The 17,711-nt window shown below is 37.6% G+C and overlaps 1 protein-coding gene across 2 annotated transcripts in view; it reads left to right on the forward strand.

The window, feature by feature from the left end:
* The window catches only part of PDE7A (phosphodiesterase 7A), a gene marked incomplete at both ends in the record, with an annotated part of 78,549 nt that overhangs the window by 24,367 nt on the left and 36,471 nt on the right, over positions 1-17,711 (forward strand). Inside the window, 2 exons of one of the 2 annotated variants that reach the window (XM_081996891.1) lie at positions 10,362-10,421; positions 17,444-17,504. In XM_081996891.1, the coding sequence (XP_081853017.1) occupies positions 10,362-10,421; positions 17,444-17,504 (121 nt within the window). Of the gene's footprint in view, positions 1-10,361; positions 10,422-17,443; positions 17,505-17,711 lie in introns of those variants that run through there. The other variant, XM_081996890.1, reaches the window with a different exon arrangement.

The following is a 17,711-nucleotide window of genomic DNA, read 5'->3' on the forward strand; positions in this document are numbered from 1 at the left end:
TAACTGACAGCAGATCCTCCTTTCTCCCAGAGAACAGGGCAAGCAGTGCTGTATGCCTTTTGATCTGTAAACTCCCAGCTCTGACATAGTGGTGAGGAGTCTGGAATTATGCTACAGTCATGCCAGTTACTCCTCCTTTCCCTTCACTCATTTTCCAAATGTATTTTGGAGGCTGCTTATGTAGCTTAATTGTTTTGCCATTCTGCTTCTTTCCAAAAGTTTCTCTATAAAATTAGATGACTACATTCATAAGGAAATTACGATGCAATATACTAGACTTTCCCCTTACTGCCTAAGTCATGTTATATTAATGAAATTAATTGTGTCTTGGTATTAGTTTGTTGTGCACAGATAGCACAAACTTAGTACTGGAGATAATCCTGTAGCAAGCTGAAATGGCTTCTCTCAGACCACCGGGATGAGTAACAATACCGAATTTGATGACAAAACTGGGATCTGGCAATAAAAATTTGTGATTTCTATATACCTGAAATATTAAATGCTTTCAAATATACTAAGCTGAGCTACTGTTCAGGGTTCTCGGTTAAAATGAAAGGTTTTAACAGTAGTTTGTGTGCAAACAAAGAATACCGTAAACGGACTAAACCCAAGGCTTCAAATAATAAATTCACCCAAAGTAGCTAACTGTTGCCTTAATTAGATATAGCTTCAAAGCGTATGCTAAGATTTTCCACTACAGCTTTTCATCACTTCCACAAGTTCAGCATGCCCTATACAGATGCTTAATTTGTATGCTGGGCCCTGTGATAAAGCTATTTCTGTCGATGAGATTCCAAAATTATAGGCACTGATGTCAATGCAGATGAGGTTAGCCTAATTTGGTCAAGAGAGGGCTACGCCATGCAAAATCTTCTTTACATGGGCACATAAAGGCCAGTGCCAAGACTGACAGGTGTCCAGTGGGTGGCAAGGAGTTTCAGAAATACTGCTACTGCTACAATTCTTGCTTCTTCAAGAAACAATATAATAAATGTATCATTTTTTTTCAGCATCCCTGCAGGATAACTAAGTAAAATGGAAATGGAACTCAATTTTACAAATGTAAATCTTTAAAATCCTATTGAAATAACTTCTTAGTGCTAGATTCTTAAATTCAATTTCTGTTTAACATTAAAGTTTGACAATGAAAGTAGCATCTTGTTACCTTCAAAAATGCAATATTAAAATTCAGAAGTATGCTGCTGTGAAATCCCTGCAAGAAAAGTAAACTTGAAAATGGGTTTTAATTGTAGGAGGTCTTGGAATGTTGTAAATGTGATAAAATGCACACTCGCGTTGAATAATGAGAAGTCTGTACAAGGATACTGTATTTTTGAGAAGACTGTAGAAGGATATTAGTTGTAGTTGAAGTCCCTAAACTTTTTTTTTCTACTAGCTTTCCACCTTTTTTTCTATGTCAATGTGTCAGCTGTGAAGTGTATCAAAAATCTATTAATCTATTAATAGAACACTTTCTTTATATATGCCTGTTTCCATACCTCCTTCCATGCGTCCCCCTAATAGGGGTTTGCAGTCGTATAGAATTTTTTACCTGGGAATTTTTTTATATTAGTTTTGAGCTTGTAATTCTCATGTTTCGTTGTCCGCTATCTCTTTCTTAGTAGTGATGTATTTTTTGAAAAATAAACTCTTCCTTTGTATTAAAAAAAAAAAAAAATCTTATGCTGACATCTCTGTAATAGAAGGCTGAACCTTTTTAGTGTAGTTCAGTCTCAAACACAGTAGTCTTTTTCAGTTTAACACCTGCAGATGTAAGACACAACACTACTGAAAAGCTCTCTATGTTACTGGGTCAGCTTTATCTATAGTGAGTGAGATGCTGAAATAAATAAGTCAGTTTTTTGATTAAAAGTCTTTGGATGCATGGATTGCTGGCACCCACATGCTAACAGAATATTAATGGAAGGTAATAACTACATGTTTTACACATGTGCAAATGTTTATAAAATAAGTTTTGCATGAAAATACCTTTATTAAACTTTATTAGCAAGTTTTTAAAGCATTCTGTATAAGAAATTTGCATCTGCTACAGGTCGGAGCAGGAGACTTTGGAAGTATGTAAGACAGGGTTGTATTGGTAGCTTAATAAAATAAAAGGTGGGAAGTTGGCAATAATATATTGCAGCCTGGAAAGTGAGGGAAGGTGTTGCAATGGCAGGTGTTGAACTGTGGCATTTGGAAGGTTAGGGTTTTCAGTTTACTGTCTCATTAGAGCCTTTCTAAGCTAAGTAGTTCAGCTGAAATTGGTCTGCTTAACCAGTTCAGTTGAAATTGGTCATCTTAACCTTAATGGCCATAGGTTTAATTAGTTCTTGGGAAAAGGCACAGAAGACTACAAGCATTTTTGGGTATGGTCCACAAGCAGGCTCTGAAATAAGTGTTTAGTGCAGACAAGTCTCCAGATGAATTTTCTCTGGAAAGAAGGTTGTAGCAGAAACCAACTCTACTAATGGGTTTTTATTTGCAAGCTTAAAATGTTAGATTTTTGAGGGGAAAAAGGTTGAAGTTACACTGGCCAACTGCATTCTCTTACTGTCTTTTGTATTTGAGATACTACATGTTGCTTCTTAGTTATGTCTTTTGCTGTTTTAATGAAATGCTTGGGCATGGCCAATATGATCTTTCTTTGAATCTCTTTAATCTTTATAAACTCTGTGATGACTATTTAAGTTAATTATTATTTTCATTTTTAATTCCATGAAATTATGGTTTATATGTGATATTATATATAAAACACTATTGATTTGTGGATTTGACAGCAGATAGTGTAACTGCTTTCAATGTTTGTCCTGTGTAGACATTCAGTTATTTTAATGGAAATCATCACAGAATAGGAAAATAATAGCTAGATTTGATTTATTTCAGATGTTCTGTTGCCATCTCTGTGTAATTTATTAATGTGAAACTTCCAGCTTTCCCCTTGAAATTTAATCTTTTTTGACAACAGACTAGTTTCATGTGTTTTGTGATGGCTAACAAGGAACCAGAAACAAAGGTGATTTTATTACTTTCTTTTTAATGTTTAGCATATTTTTTGAGCTTTAGCATATGCCTGGGTGCCTAGGGAAAAGCTGAAATGTGTGGGGTTTTTTTTCTGTGGGAACTCTTGTGTTTTTTTTTAATTTTGAAAATTATGTCTAAAATCCTTGCATAAATACCTGCTTATAATAAATGGAAGTTGTGTTGCTTGGGGAGTCTTAATAGATGTCAGTAATTTAATTTTGTGTAAACTACTCTTTAAATACTTCCTACAAAGTGAATTGAAGTGTGTATGAGGAATTTAAAAGTATCTTTTAGCAGTGCTGGAGTAGCAAAAACTTGCTAGTCAAGAACCAGGCAGGCAGATGTTTCTGGGGCTTAGAGGGAGGCGAGCCCTCATGGTTACGGGAGATTACCCATCACTTGGGAGGTAGATAGAAGTGCTTAGTTTTTTTGCTTCAATCTATTAACTTCTTTTTGCTGTTCATGTCTGAATGAGGGAGAAGTCAGGGACCAAGTCAAAAGCAGCAGCTCACATTGTACCCTGCCCCCATGCCTTTTAACCTTCAGTCATTGCACTGTGTTGCACTCGTCTCTGGGTTCTTGAGCTAGACAGACACATCTGTGGAAATTCATACATATGGCTGCTGTCTGGGGGGGCCTGATTGCTTCCTGTGCTCCCCCTTTCCACACACATGCTTCTAGGAGCTGCAGAGCTACAGACATGAGCTAGTAGTGCTCATATAAGAACAAAAGTTATTGGAGAAGCTTCTCTCCAAGGAAAAAAGCTTAAGCCTTGAATTTAGAGGACACACTTCTTGTGTCCTTTGCATCTTCTGTAGGTAATCTATAAAGAATTACAAGATGCAACTGCTGTGACTTAAATCTGTAATTTTCTTTTCTGGTGTTGTGATGTGTTCACAGTGTTGTGGTGATGTAAGATTGTAACCTCAGTGGTTTTTATTTAGGTTTCCAGTTAAGACAGACAGTAAGATAGGCTTTCACTGTTTAAGGGATGTGCTTTAGAAATAAATGTTTTATTACAAAGTCTGTAACATTGGTAGCTTTTCTTGTTGCTTATTACTGTTCATGTTTTCACTTACGTAGACAGGTTACTTGCAAGATGTGAAGTATGTGGGAATTGAAATTAATCTTTATTTGCTTCCAATATACCATTTACTCTTTGTTAAAGGTGTGTTTAATAATGAAACACGGTAACTCAGAGCAGCCAAAACTCAACTTCTTCTGTCTCGCCTTCAGAACAGTCATATCATTAGTGAATGGATTGCAGTCTGAGGCCCTGGTGGTAGTTAGTCTTGTAACAATGGTACCATTTTTTAACTCTTCAAAATCACAGATGAAGGCATTCGTATTGCACTCTAAAACTGGTCCAGTTTCTTGCTGTGCCGCAGACCTTTTGTGAATGAGCAGATGACAGTATCTGCAAACAAGTGTGGACAGATACAAGCTGATTTAGACGAGCCCTGGTTAAATATCTGTACGACCATGCTAAAACAGTTTTCTGTCCAAGGAAGTCAGCCTTACTACATCCAACAGACAGTTGAAAAATAAATACGTGTGTAGAGTGTCATCTTAACTTTTTATTACTTCTCATGTTTCTTTAAAGAGAATGTGGTAAAAATGGAGTATAGCTTCTTGCCAACATCTCTTCTCTGGACAGAAGCAGAAATCTAAGTTCTGTGGATTTAAACAAAGCCCTAAAATGTAATTGTAATTAAGCAGCCTCAGAAAAATGGGTGTCTGAAAAAAATGAGAAAGAATACTGTGCTGTCCAACTTCAGTGCTTTGGATAGATAACATTTTTGTTAAAAGCAAGGGTTATATGGTGCAAACTGGTGCAGTGACAAATGATCTAATTTAGATCCTTTAAATGTATAACGGTACGTTCTTTGTAGAAAGTCTGGAATTTACTATGTTAGGTAAAACAAATCACCAGAAGATTAACTAAAGTTTATGATATGACAGGCACTGAGAGTATTCTAATTTCCATTGCAAAAGAAGCATTGTAGAAATAACCTGTTTCTAGATGTTTAATCTATGCAAGGAAATTAAAAATGCGTTCTCATCCACCCCTTAACTAAGACATTTGTGTTTTTGCCAAATGACTTTTTCAGTGTTACATGGCCATTTCTATTAACCTGCATAAGCGTGATGTTGAGCAAATATGATGAAATGTTAAAAACAGCCATCGGAACAAAGCAATGTTTAATAACATGCTTGCTTTGGCAAATATTTACATGATTTTTTTAATAAAACATAGAATACCTCTTACCCCTTTTGGAAATGCAGTGCACATAGGATGATCCTGATAGTTTTCTATTGCTGCGTTAGAGTAGCTGATGAATGAGTGGTGGTATAGAAATGCAGGGTTATTGGCTTCCTTTCACGTGCTGAGATTGGATACTTCTGTTTTAAGGGGGAGACAGCGTTCGTTCTTTTTCTGTCTTATGGAAGATGTATAAAACTGAAAAATGCTTTCTCAGGGAATTGGTAAATTCTGCCTTCTGGGTCTGCATTCATCCTTGGCGTTGTAAGTTTGTATTCTGGAGTTCTAAGCCCTTGGTTTAAAATCAACAGCCTTTTGAGTTTAGCTGCAGTGAATTAACTAGCAATGATGGATTTATATGTAGTAAAGAAGGTGAATTTTGCTAACTTTCTTTAACTTTTCATGTTTGCTTATTGCTTACTAGGTGACATGTAGCTTTATTAATAAGCAGTTAGAATAGTTGGAATCTTGTACCTTCTTGCTACATAGGCTAACATGGCAAATGTTTTAAATAAGCTGAATTAAAAGTAAAATGCTTAGGTAACATTTTCAATGAAGATATAAATGGAAGTAGCATTCGTAAAAGTTGGTCAGTGTGTATACGTTGTGAAATTCTAAAAGGTCTGTTCTTGATAATAAAAAATAATAATGTATTCTCTTACTTATTACTCTCTCGGTAAAAATAATGATGTATTCTCTTATTTTCCTGGAGTGCAGTGTTTGGTGGTTGGGTTGGGCTGCAGCAATAGCTACCTGCATTTGTTACAAGAGTAATTCTCATAGATTACCATTTAATTGTTCTTTATTAGTGAAGTCTGCTGGAGAGAGAGGTCACACATGGTAGATAATGAGACAGGAAGAAGAGTGAAGAAAAGATGGAAATTAATTTAGAGCTGTTGTTTTTCTTTTTTTCACTATGTGCTGATGAATTGGTAAATGATAGGCTTATTCCTCTGCTGTCTTTACATGCTGTTAATATAAACATGAAGTTCCCTGACTGGTCCATAACAAGTACTATGCCATCAGGAATGTATCCTAGAAATCAGTGCGCCACAAGCCACTGTCCCGTGGCTGTTCTGGAAAGGGCTGTCTGAAGGGCAAAGGAGACTCCACGCAGATCTCGTTTCTAGGCCAGGTGTACAAGTGCATGCATGTGAAATCAGGTTGCTCTGGAAAATAGGAGTGATTAGCAATGAACCTCAAACTTCTGCATAAAAACTCATGTGGTGATGGAGATTTGTGAAGCCCTGCCGCATTTAAATAGGAGCATCATATGAGACCCAGTAATGTGTGTGAAATATAGTGCTGTTGCTTAAACTCTGGATTTCTTGTAGGTGTTACTTAAATGTTTTTGGGGGGAAGCATTTAAAGACACTTTTGTAGAGTGCTAGGATAAGGGTTGGACTCGATGGTCTGAAAGGTCTTTTCCAACCTGGATGATTCTGTGAGTCTATGAGTCTATATAGTAGTTACTGAGGTTTGTAAGGCAACACTGAGCCATTCTTCAGGACTGCTGAAATTTATTTAAAAAAAAAAAAAAAGGATTGTAACAGTTGAGTATTTAGAAATACACAAGTAAAACTAGGATCCTGTACTTGGTACTTCAAATAACAGAGCATTTCTAATAGGAAATAATGGGCTTCCATGTGGAGCCTTGCAGATCTCTAGGAAATTGAAGTAATTGGATCCTTGAAATCACTATAGCATATTAATGTGGAGCTACTTTGAATGGGTAGGAGCCGCTCCTATGTGATGCCAGTTTCATGATAAGAGTAAACTGGTATCTTTAGCAAATTCTTTAGTGGAATCTTTGTAACAATGGTTGCAAGATCCCAGGTCCTTTCTGCTGTATTGATAATGAATTCTTGTTTTATAAGGAATTACACAGAAAGGTTTACTTAGCAAATGCAAAAATTGTAGCAAAATGTGCCTTCAACTGCTTAGATGTATCTACAGTGCTGTGTATCAAGTTTACATGGAAGTCACTGGGATGTTTATGTTTGGAAATGGTAAGAGACAGCAATTGCAATTGAACACTTGAGCTGATGGTAAGGAGAGAGGAATGAGATAATGACTTGTATGCTATATTTAAGTGTTAAGTACTGGGAATCTTGCCTTATCAAACATGGTATCTCTGCATGCATTGAGAAAATGAATTTTAGAAAAGCTGAAGAAGAATCTGCTAAAAAGCAGGAAAGGAGAGGAAGAAAGAAGATGAAAGAGCCTTAGGAACTCCCATAACTTTTAAAAGACAAAAAATGCAATATATGATAGCTGTTCTTTCCGGTGTGCTTCGTCATTTTAAGATGAAGCTGAGACTCATGGTGACGTCCACAGCCCAAGGATCACTGATCGCACTCCCAGAACTTAGGTAGTATAATAGGCAGTATGTTATCACAGAGTGAATTTAATACTGTCTTATTTTTTTTTATAGCCCTGTACCTGAGGGTTTACTGTACTGACCTTTAATAATTTCTTTCCTATGCTTGTAAAACATCACTTATTTCTCCTTCACCTTGGAATTGTTAATAGGGTTATTCAAAGCAGTACTTTCCCCAGAAGAAGCACGTTAGCTTCTTTGTTGATTCCTCATACTTCTGCACAGCCAGTGCACTTTTTGGCCTTCCTTTGTCCCTAGATTTGGAATCCTGTTTCTGAAACAGTCTTTCCATTTCCAAGCCATAGTTAAAACAAATGATGTTGTAGTGGTACTTAACACATGGGGAAGTCTCTTTATTTCTGTGTTCTGGTATTAAGCTTATGCATGAGACAATAGTTTTAAGAAAAACTTCCAGTAGGAGAAGGCTAATTGATTAATCCACTTAATATTGGAAGACAAAAGAGGAAAGGAGGAAAGGGTGATTACTTTGCATCACTTCGTTTTCTAAGATAATGTTGTGTTTCCGATAGTGATGGAAGAAAGACTTGCTCCATGCACCTGGGACAACACCATCCACATACTCCAAGAACATCTTAATGTGTTTTGAGACAGAAAAAGAGAAGACTGATCAGGGATTGAAAATAGTGGTGATGGAGAAGAATGCTTGACCTTTCAAAGAGTATAAGGCTATTTGTGTTAGTTTTATTTGGAGGAGAGTTCAGTCTTGAAGCAAATCACCTCGTTGTCCCTGTTTATCATGCCCATTTGTGTTTTCCAGAGTGGTTTCGGTATGTGCTAACTAGGTTCCTTCCAAAAGAAACTAAGCCGTTCCACTCCTTGTGTGCACCAAATGTACTCTAATCCTAACCCTAATTGATAGGGTTGTAGAGGCTGTCAGTCATTTTTGGCAGCTTTGAACTGTCAGTGCTAGGGGCAGGTTCAGGAAGTTTGAATAAATGTGGCCTGCAAAAAAAAGCTTCTGGGCTTCATATAGTATAGGTGTAAAGACCTCAGCAGCAGTGTTTTGATCTGCTCCAGTTGTGCCAAATTCCTAATGCAGATAGAGCCTAACACCATTTATTATGGGTTGGTTTGTTGTTTTTTTTTTTTTGAAGTAACATTAGACTGGTGATGACTAATTGTCAGGGTGTCTTAGTCTTGTCAATTGTTTGGAGATGATAATGTTTTTAAATCTACCTCTGTGACATTTGTATTTTGGGTGGAACCTGACCTTTAGATAAAGCACTGTATTCCTTAAGTAAGGTACCAAAAGGTCCATTCTGAATGTTCTTGCCTATGGTTTTGATCTGACTGGTTTTCAGGGGCATGGGGTGTAGAGAGATCAGAAGATAGGTGCTGTGGGAACACAAAGCTGGTGCCGAGATCATGATTATAGCTTAAAAGCCAGCACAAATATTAGAAATCATATTATAAAATAACAAAGAGCCCTATCCCAGTTAACTCTTCTCCTTCATTCGCTAAGCATCCACTGTGGTATGTGTCCCCTTTTCCTGTGGCTAGGAGGCAATTAATTTCTCAGTGTTAAAGTTACTCCTTTGGTAATCTGTGCTAACTTTTCTTTTTTGTGCACGTATTGGAATTTGCAATATGATCATCTTAAAAAAATTATAGGAAGAGTGGAATCTTCAAATGATTTTCCTTTCAATTATTCAACTTCATCCTTTTAAACTCCTCGGTATCCCACACTGTTTGCATTTTCCCTGTGTAGCTGCTTTTTTTTCCCCAAACTATTTGAGATTTCTTTGTATGACTGAAATGAAACATTTTTGTCAGCTTAAAATTACAAAAATTAAAATGAATCTCAAAGCTGCACCAAGTGTATAGGACTGCTTGGCTGCATAATCAGTGCACTTAGAGGAAGTGAGTCTGCTTTCCAACCCTGGAAAATGCTGGGGGCAGGAGAGGGGGATTGTAGGCAAGTTCAACCCTTAAAGCAATAAACCAAAGCAGCATGCCAGTCCAGGCATGAGTATGTGTGGCTAGAAAAGCAGTATGGAGGATGGCTTGGTATTCAGTGGACAAAAGAGAGATTAGAGAACTGTGCTTGGTTTCAATGATTGTATGTATTCAGTGCATTAACTTTCTTTCATTAACGTTATTTATAGTAAGTTGCTATAAAAGCAATCTTGAAATATGTTTTGAAGTTCAGTTCATAGCAGTTCTCCAGGTTGCAGAGATGAAAGGAACTTGTGAATATTGGCTATGGTGAAATCTGCTGGAAACAGGCTTTTCATAGCTTTTAAAGACAAGGCAGTATCCTGAATTAGCTCAGGTGGTTTGAGTGCTGGAGTTTGATCCTGCAGTCTAGCAAGCTTTGCTGGGTTAAAGTATGTGTTATAAAAGCATGTAATCGTGGCTTTTCATTTCCTTTTAGAATTTCTGTAGGATCTAGTAAGGTTTTACTGTTTGCCATGTTCTCTGGTCGTAAAACTTTCTTGTTGAGTACGGAGTTGGCAGCGAGACGTACGGGGCAGCGCTGCTCACGCGGAGCACATTGCTGGGGCTGTCAGGTGACTGCAGCCTTCGCGCAGCTGTTGGCGGTGCAGGCAGCCCCTGCCTGCCTTCTGCCTTACCGCTGCGCTGCTACTTCTCGGGCTCTTAAACTCTCACGCCGCTTCCAGCACCGGCGGGGATCAGGGAGGAGAATGTGCTTCAGGTCTTCGGGGTGATCCAATGGGAATTGCATTGATCTGGTGTTTAGCTCTGATCCTTATCAAATGGATTACTTCTAAGGTAGGCCATTTTATTATTCTGTTTTGACTAACTGGGTTTATAAGTAGCCTGAGAGAAAACAAGTCATTAAGAACTTCACAAGTACTTATTTTTCTTTTTTAAATCTAATCTGTTTTGGAAACACATCATTCGTCATTTAAGATTGTGTTTCTTAAGTGTTCATACATGATTTTGTAGCTCTCGACTTTTGCCTGCCTTGAAGTGGGAAGAGTGTGTTTGTAGCGGTGCCAGTTAGGAGACGAGGAAAAGGGATCTGAAATGGCTTCTGAATGGCAGGGGTTTGCTTGCCTCCTTTACTAACAGATCTTCAATTTTATAGCGCTTTAAAGGCTTTGTGAAAATAAGGAAAAACAATTTTAAACATAGCGAGAATAATACAAATTAGTGTATTTTGCTTCCTGGACAGGATATCCTTTTTGTATTGTTGATTTCAGGGTTCTGGGAGTGGAAATACCAGTTTTGTTTGCTTAGGTGAAATACAGGCTACTTCACTTACTTTGTTAGCCTTTCCATTTGAGATGCCTGTGTTTTGAAAAATGTATGCTAATGTTAGGCAAAATGAGGAGTTCCTACTCTCTCATTCTAAAGAACATAAGTATCCCCACAATGTATATTGTGGTAGTAAATACAGGTGGGGATTGATGCCTGGAGATGAGACCAGGCTCTTCTCGGCATAGCTTGCTGCCTAACCTGGAATTAATTCCAAAAGGAGGAATAACTTTAAGTTTAGAATTGTGAAGGAGGGCCAGAATAATTAGAGAGAATGTGGGAAACTGGGGAAAAAAACAAAATCAGAGTTCATGCATTTATATATACGTATTTATTAATACACAATTTTAACATTTTTGTACAATTAAGAGGAGAATCTGAACGGACATTAATTTGAATTTGTTGTGAAAACAGACTTTGCCAGGTATCCATGCCTATACTCTTCAGTCATTGCCAATAACACAGTTCTAAATTTACTAAAAGCAGAAATGGTCAGGCTTAGTTGCTAGCACTTGTGATAACTTTTGTCACATGAAGAAGATGATCAGGATACCCTAATGGATGTTTACTTGTGACTGAAGGCAGATTCTAAATGCCGAAGTTTTACAGCCTGTGTGCCAGCCTAGTACATCATCCGCATTTTACTGGTATGCTGTTGAATTGCTGGTTTTCTGAAAATTGACGTAAAAAGCCTGTTTAAGGATTATGTCTGTAGGTTAGTTTGGTCAAAGATTCTGTTAAAGTGGGAAAAACAGAATTCCATGTAGCTTACATAATACAGTTAAGCGAAAAACCTCTGTGATTTATCGTTGTTCTTAAATGTGCTAAAGGCTGTTTCTTTTAAAGAAATTTTTTTGTGTGTTCATCCAATTATCTTATTTTGCTGTTGCTTTTGAGCCCTTCCATCATTCTGATTTAGTTTCTAAACGCAGTACCCCTGTGTGGTTCTGTCCTCACTTAAGTGAATCACTTACGCTTTTTTTGACTATGCTTTCTTTTCTGATCAATTTTCAAGCTTTTGTTTTGTATATTTTTGTTAAATCTTGAATTTTTATGTTGATAAAACTTTGGGTAAATCTTATGATGCCACATGATATAAATCTAAGGTGTATAAGAGAAAATACCTTTCAGATGCTTGTTAGGTGGATGTATCGCTAATGTTGATAACTATAATTCAAACAATACAAAGCTTATAAATGATTGCCATCTGTCTTGGGAGGTGATCATGTGAAATAGCTTTATATGGAAGAAAATACTAAAATTGCCACATTCAGATATTTGAAGGGGGGGGTGCGTGTCTCATTGCCTTCCTGAAATTAACTATATTTTCTTCTCACTGGTTTGATAAACTTTCGAAATAGTCCTTTGAGCTGTGGTGAAATACTTAGAAAACAGTAGTAGGACCTTTCTGTGGTGGCTTGCCTGAGTTCAACGACAATTTCTTAAGTGCTTTAAAAGCTTTAGTGAGTAAAAACCTAGTGATGCCTTGTGGAAAATTGAGTGTTATGTTAGCATGGAACTCTTACTTACTTGAACTAATTCTAAGAATTAGGATAAATGACAGCCATATTTATGAAGTCCAATAATAAGCTGGAGAAATCCTGTTTAATTAGTTTGTCATTCTAGGGACTTCTAGTTGATAAACTGTCTCAGAATCTTAAGTTTCCAAACGTTTATATTTGAGGCAGCATAACCGGTAAATTGGAGATGCCATGGTATAATGACTTCTCCAAACTTGTTCTCAATTTCTCCTTCTGAAAACAATCCTCTGATTGTTGGGCAAATACCTTGCACAGAAGAGCCAAGTAGGTAAAAATACTTGACTGGCTGTGTTTGTGTTGCTGTCCTCTGGCTTCCCTTTCCCAGCTTAGGAATAAAGAGCTGAGTCACAAAATGAGGGTTGTGTACTCCATCAAAAAGCATAGCTGTTTCTTTCTGATGGGAGATACTGAATTTTGAAGGCCAGCAGCTCTACCGGTTTATTTCTGTTGTTACAGAATGAGACCCGCAGTTGTTTCGCTTGACAGTCCAAAGTGCTTGACAGTAATGCTGGTGCTCTGCTCTGCACTGGGTTGGGAAGTCCTTGTGATAAAACTGATACACCAGTGGAAACGTTTCTGTTTGGCACAAACAGCAGCAGGTGCTCCGTTTCCAAGTGTTACATGCATATGCTGTCCTCCCTAGCATCACTGAAGTGGTTTCCCTTTGAAGATAAATCTATGTGCTATTTTGGCATGTCAGTCCTGTTGCATGTCTTTAATAACTTCCTATACTCTTCTGAAATGATTTTTTTAAAGATCTGACTTAAATCTGTCTTTTGCTAGAATACTTCCTTCACCTGTTTTTGTGGAGTCCTTTTATCTTTGTTGTTCTTAAAGGATTAATGGATCTTCCACTTTAGCTTGAATTTCTTCCATTCACTTTCCATAAAGATGTGACAAAAGAGAGGAGAAAAGAAAGCTTTTCTTACTGTCTGGCCCTTTGGAAGAATAAATGCCACTCTAATATGAAACTGAAATTTAAGGTGAGGTTAGGACTGTCTTTATTTTGAGCATTACTAATTCTGTCTGCCCGTAGGAATGATACTTATTTGTTTGAGATTTGTACAGAGGGCTGAGTTCAATATGCTTTATGGTCATTAACAGGTACAAAACTTCAGGTAGACCAAGTGTCGTTGTTTAGCCCCAGCCAGCAACTACGCACCACGCAGCCGCTCGCTCACTCCCCCACGGTGGCACGGGGGAGAGAATTGGAAGAGTAAAAGTGAGGAAACTCATGGTTTGAGATGAAGACAGTTTAATAAGTAAAGCAAAAGCCGCGCACGCAAGCAAAGCAAAACAAGGAATTTGTTCACCACTCCCCATGGGCAGGCAAGTGTTCAGCCATCTCCAGGGAAGCAGGGCTCCGTCACGCGTAATGGTTTCTTGGGAAGACAGACGCCATAACTCCGAACGTTCCTCCACCCCTTCCTTCTTCTTCGTCCCAGCTTTACATACTGAGCATGACGTTATATGGTATCTCTCTTTGGCCAGCCTGGGTCAGCTGTCCCAGCTGTGTCCCCTCCCAGCTTCCCGTGCACCCCCAGCCTGCTCGCTGCAGGCCAGCATGAGAAACTGGACTGTCCTTGACTACTTAGCAACAACTCAAAACATCAGCACCTTATCAACATTTTCTCATCCCAAATCCAAAACATAGCCTCACGCTAGCTTCTGTGAAGAAAATTAACTCTACCCTGGCTGAAACCAGGACACCAAGGGGGTGGCAGAGATCTAGAAATAAAATTTTATGCTAAATGAGTTAAAAACATTAACAATCATGTGTTATGTTGAAGTGCCAGAAGTCAAGCTCTGTCCGTGAAGATTTTAGCCAAGGTTTCTGTAGGCTGATACTGTCTATGCTACCTTTGTCTCTGCTGTGTAAGGTAAATTTTTAGTGTAAGTATAGTCCTGATGTCTTGGTGTAGGCCACAGGAAGTGGGCCTTCGATTAGCAATGAGGGAGGAGGCATTTTTGGTGGTCAGCAAGGGTAGAAAGCTGATGCATTAAATCTGGTCTTTCTGTTTGCTGGATTTAAAAAGCAGAATCTGGGCAGAGTATCTTAAAGAACTACAGGCAGGGTAGATTAAATTACTTCTCTTTTTTCCTTGCATTGTTCTAGAGTAGTGTATGGGGTAGTATTCAAATAACACTGTCAGCCTATTTGTTAGTGGGAAAACAGGTGATATACCTCAACCTGTGGTACGTAGTCTGTTACCTATTTGGAGCATAAGTTGACACAAAGCAATCCATGGGTGGATGAGCGTAATATTTAATTTACCTACCTGTCACGATTTTTTAAAAATCTCTGTACTATTAGCTCCTTTCTCTGTGTCTACCCACCACAGTGCTCCTAGCTATCTGTACCTCGTTATTTGCCTGGTCTAAAGGTATGAGGTCTGACCACTCATCACCCACCCTGTATCTGTCCTTTGGTGGAACTTGCTAATAAGTGTTTTCCTCTTATATTTTACTGAACAAATTTCAATGAATGAAGTATCTTTAGGACCTCTACCCTCTTAGCAAAATTAGCTGAAATTGTCCTATCACTTTTGAAGTCATGTTAGTAAGGTTTACACAATAAGTTGTCTCTTTTTCCTTAGGAAACCAAGCTTTGAAAGGTAATCTTAAAAGGATTTGATTGTTCAGAGATTCCTACGAGGCCTTCCAGAGTCCTTGCAGAACAAAATCCTTTGTATAAGCAACTGGTTGGTTTTTAAAAATGTGTTTTGTGTTTGATATCACACATGGATGTACTACTTTATCTAGCAAATAATATTTTATTTTTCTCTAATAAGAGAGCAAGTAATATTTTAGAATCAATATAACAAAAGGATTTATTTTTCAGTAAATTTTTACACATTGTTTTCCTTCAGGGAGACTAATGCTCCAGTTGAGCATGGCTCTTCTAGCTGCATGTGTGCTTAGCTTTCTGCTGTATTAGATTACAGAACTGTACTGGACATGTCCAGAAATCTGTGATAGACAGGTGCAAATTGCAAGTTAGCACTAAATTACATCACTGATTGTGCCTAGTCAGTGATATGAAATGTTCCAGGCTGCTGAAAATATATTCAGCTGATATCTGCTGAGTTTCAAAGTTAGGTTATATGAAGAAACTTCAAAAACATTAGTGGGAAACCAGCATCATTTTCTGGCTGATGAACTGTATTGCTGCCTTTCCCATCCGGACAGGCACATTGCTGTGAGAAATGCTGTACAAACATATTTTGAGGGAAGGATGATTTGCATGGTTTATGATCTTCCAAGGAAATACAGAACAAAAGCTAAGATGACATAAAAGTGCTGTACAGGGAGTTCTTCCTTGTAGTCTTTACAACAGCTACTATAATTGGACCCCATTTAGAGCTAGGTCTTTGGTCATTTCTGTAATTAAATGTTAAGCTTACCTTTGGAAAAACTTCTCTGACTTCAAGTGTAAGGTTTTCTTTTTTTGTTTTAACATGAAAAATATTCAAATAATTAAGACTCCAAACCCAGAAGTTACACTTAACACATCAGTTGTACAAATCATGCTGATGAGGTTATTAATCTCTGGTCTTTCTGTGTGTGCATATATTTTGTTTTGTAGTTAGGTGCATATAGGCAATTTTGCCTGTTCCCCCTTCCAAGTAATTTGTTTCTTTATCTCTTTTTCTTTCTTTTAGAATTCTTTTCAATAGCCAATATCAGTTTTTCTCTCCTGTTTCCTAACATGGTTTGGTTTCCCATCTTTTGAACTTGCACATTTTCAGGCTGTTATGTGTCATTGGTGTAGTGTTTTTCACACTACACGGGGGAAAAAATGGATGACTGCATTCACCTCCAGGTTGGCTTTTCCCTGAAGCTCTCAAAGAGGTGTGACAACCTTTTGTGGTGCTGAGGACTTCACTGTCTTCAGCGTAAATAAGAAGTGTGGTGGACAGGGAAAGGTCGTAAGAGTTTTTAATGCACACACACAAAAAAATCTTACTTCTTTGAAGAAATTGAAGTCCAATTGTGAAGGTGATCCTCTGATCCTAGGGTTAAGAAATAACATTAATGAAGGCTCTAGGAAGTGGCAGAAGATGCTGAAAGTACAGTAAAGGCAAGACATGAGGCTGGGTGCTAGGTCATTCCAAGATTTGAAGACTACATGATGGCAGTGTTGTGTAACTATGAGAACATTCCTCCAGTTTTTAGCTATTAGAGGACCAGTTTACCACTTTTGCGGGAGGTTTCCTGGATTCTAACTATTATCACATTATCTAGGTATGTGTGGAACATATATATGTTTTAGTGTAGGTAAGTAATGCAGCCTATATGGGAGTTTCTCAGTGTCATGCATAGATAGTTTGATGACTCTTCTAGACTTTTATCATCAAATGTGAAATACTGCTTACTTGTTTTCTTTAAAATACCTTTATGTGTTACATCCTGCTTCGGTGGTGCCTTGATCTGCCTGCAGAAAGTACTTGGTGGAATGAAAGTAGCATGTGGCAGTGAAGTCCTGCCCTTGCAGGATATAAGTTAAATAGATAGGAGGGCAATAATGGTGTCATTTGAATTATTTTACTTCTTTTAAAACTATTTTAGCTTTGAAAGATGGAAATACTCCATAGGTAAAAGTAAATAAACAAACCAGGAACTGCAAGTATTTGTTTTAAGTATTGCATTCTAGAAGGCTATGAGGAACACTTTTTTTATCTGCTTAATCTTGTTCTGTGTCTTTTTTATTGTGAGGAATGATTGAGGAGCATCTGGAAAGAAATTTAGGGGGGATATTTTTACCACACTCTGGTCCTGTTTTTCATAATCCCTTCGTTACCAATTCCTGTGCTTTCTTTGTCCTCCTAAAACAAAATCAGTATGTATATATTTGAAAGATGCATGTTCAAATTTCCAGAATTAATTTGGAGTGTTAAATTGGAAATGGATGATTGATACTTTATTTTCATTTCAATTTAAAAGTTACTCAGTTCTAACTTGCATAAAATATACTTTTTGTTTTTTTGGCAGAGACGTGGAGCAATTTCCTATGACAGCTCTGATCAGACTGCGTTGTACATTCGTATGCTAGGTAAGCATACAGGTTTCTATATTGCAAAATTCTAACATTTATGATTGATTTAAAATATTTTTTTTTTGAGTGTTGAACTCTTAGGCTTATCATTCCCTTTCTCCTGGATAATATTCTGGTAAGATTCTTTAGAAGAGTTTGGGTTCTTTTGTGTTGACTTAGGTTTTTTGGCTGTTTGCCTTCTTTCTTTTTTCTCCTGAGTTAACA

Source organism: Phaethon aethereus, assembly GCF_964289735.1.
Source record: "Phaethon aethereus genome assembly, chromosome: 2".
Taxonomy (NCBI): domain Eukaryota; kingdom Metazoa; phylum Chordata; class Aves; order Phaethontiformes; family Phaethontidae; genus Phaethon; species Phaethon aethereus.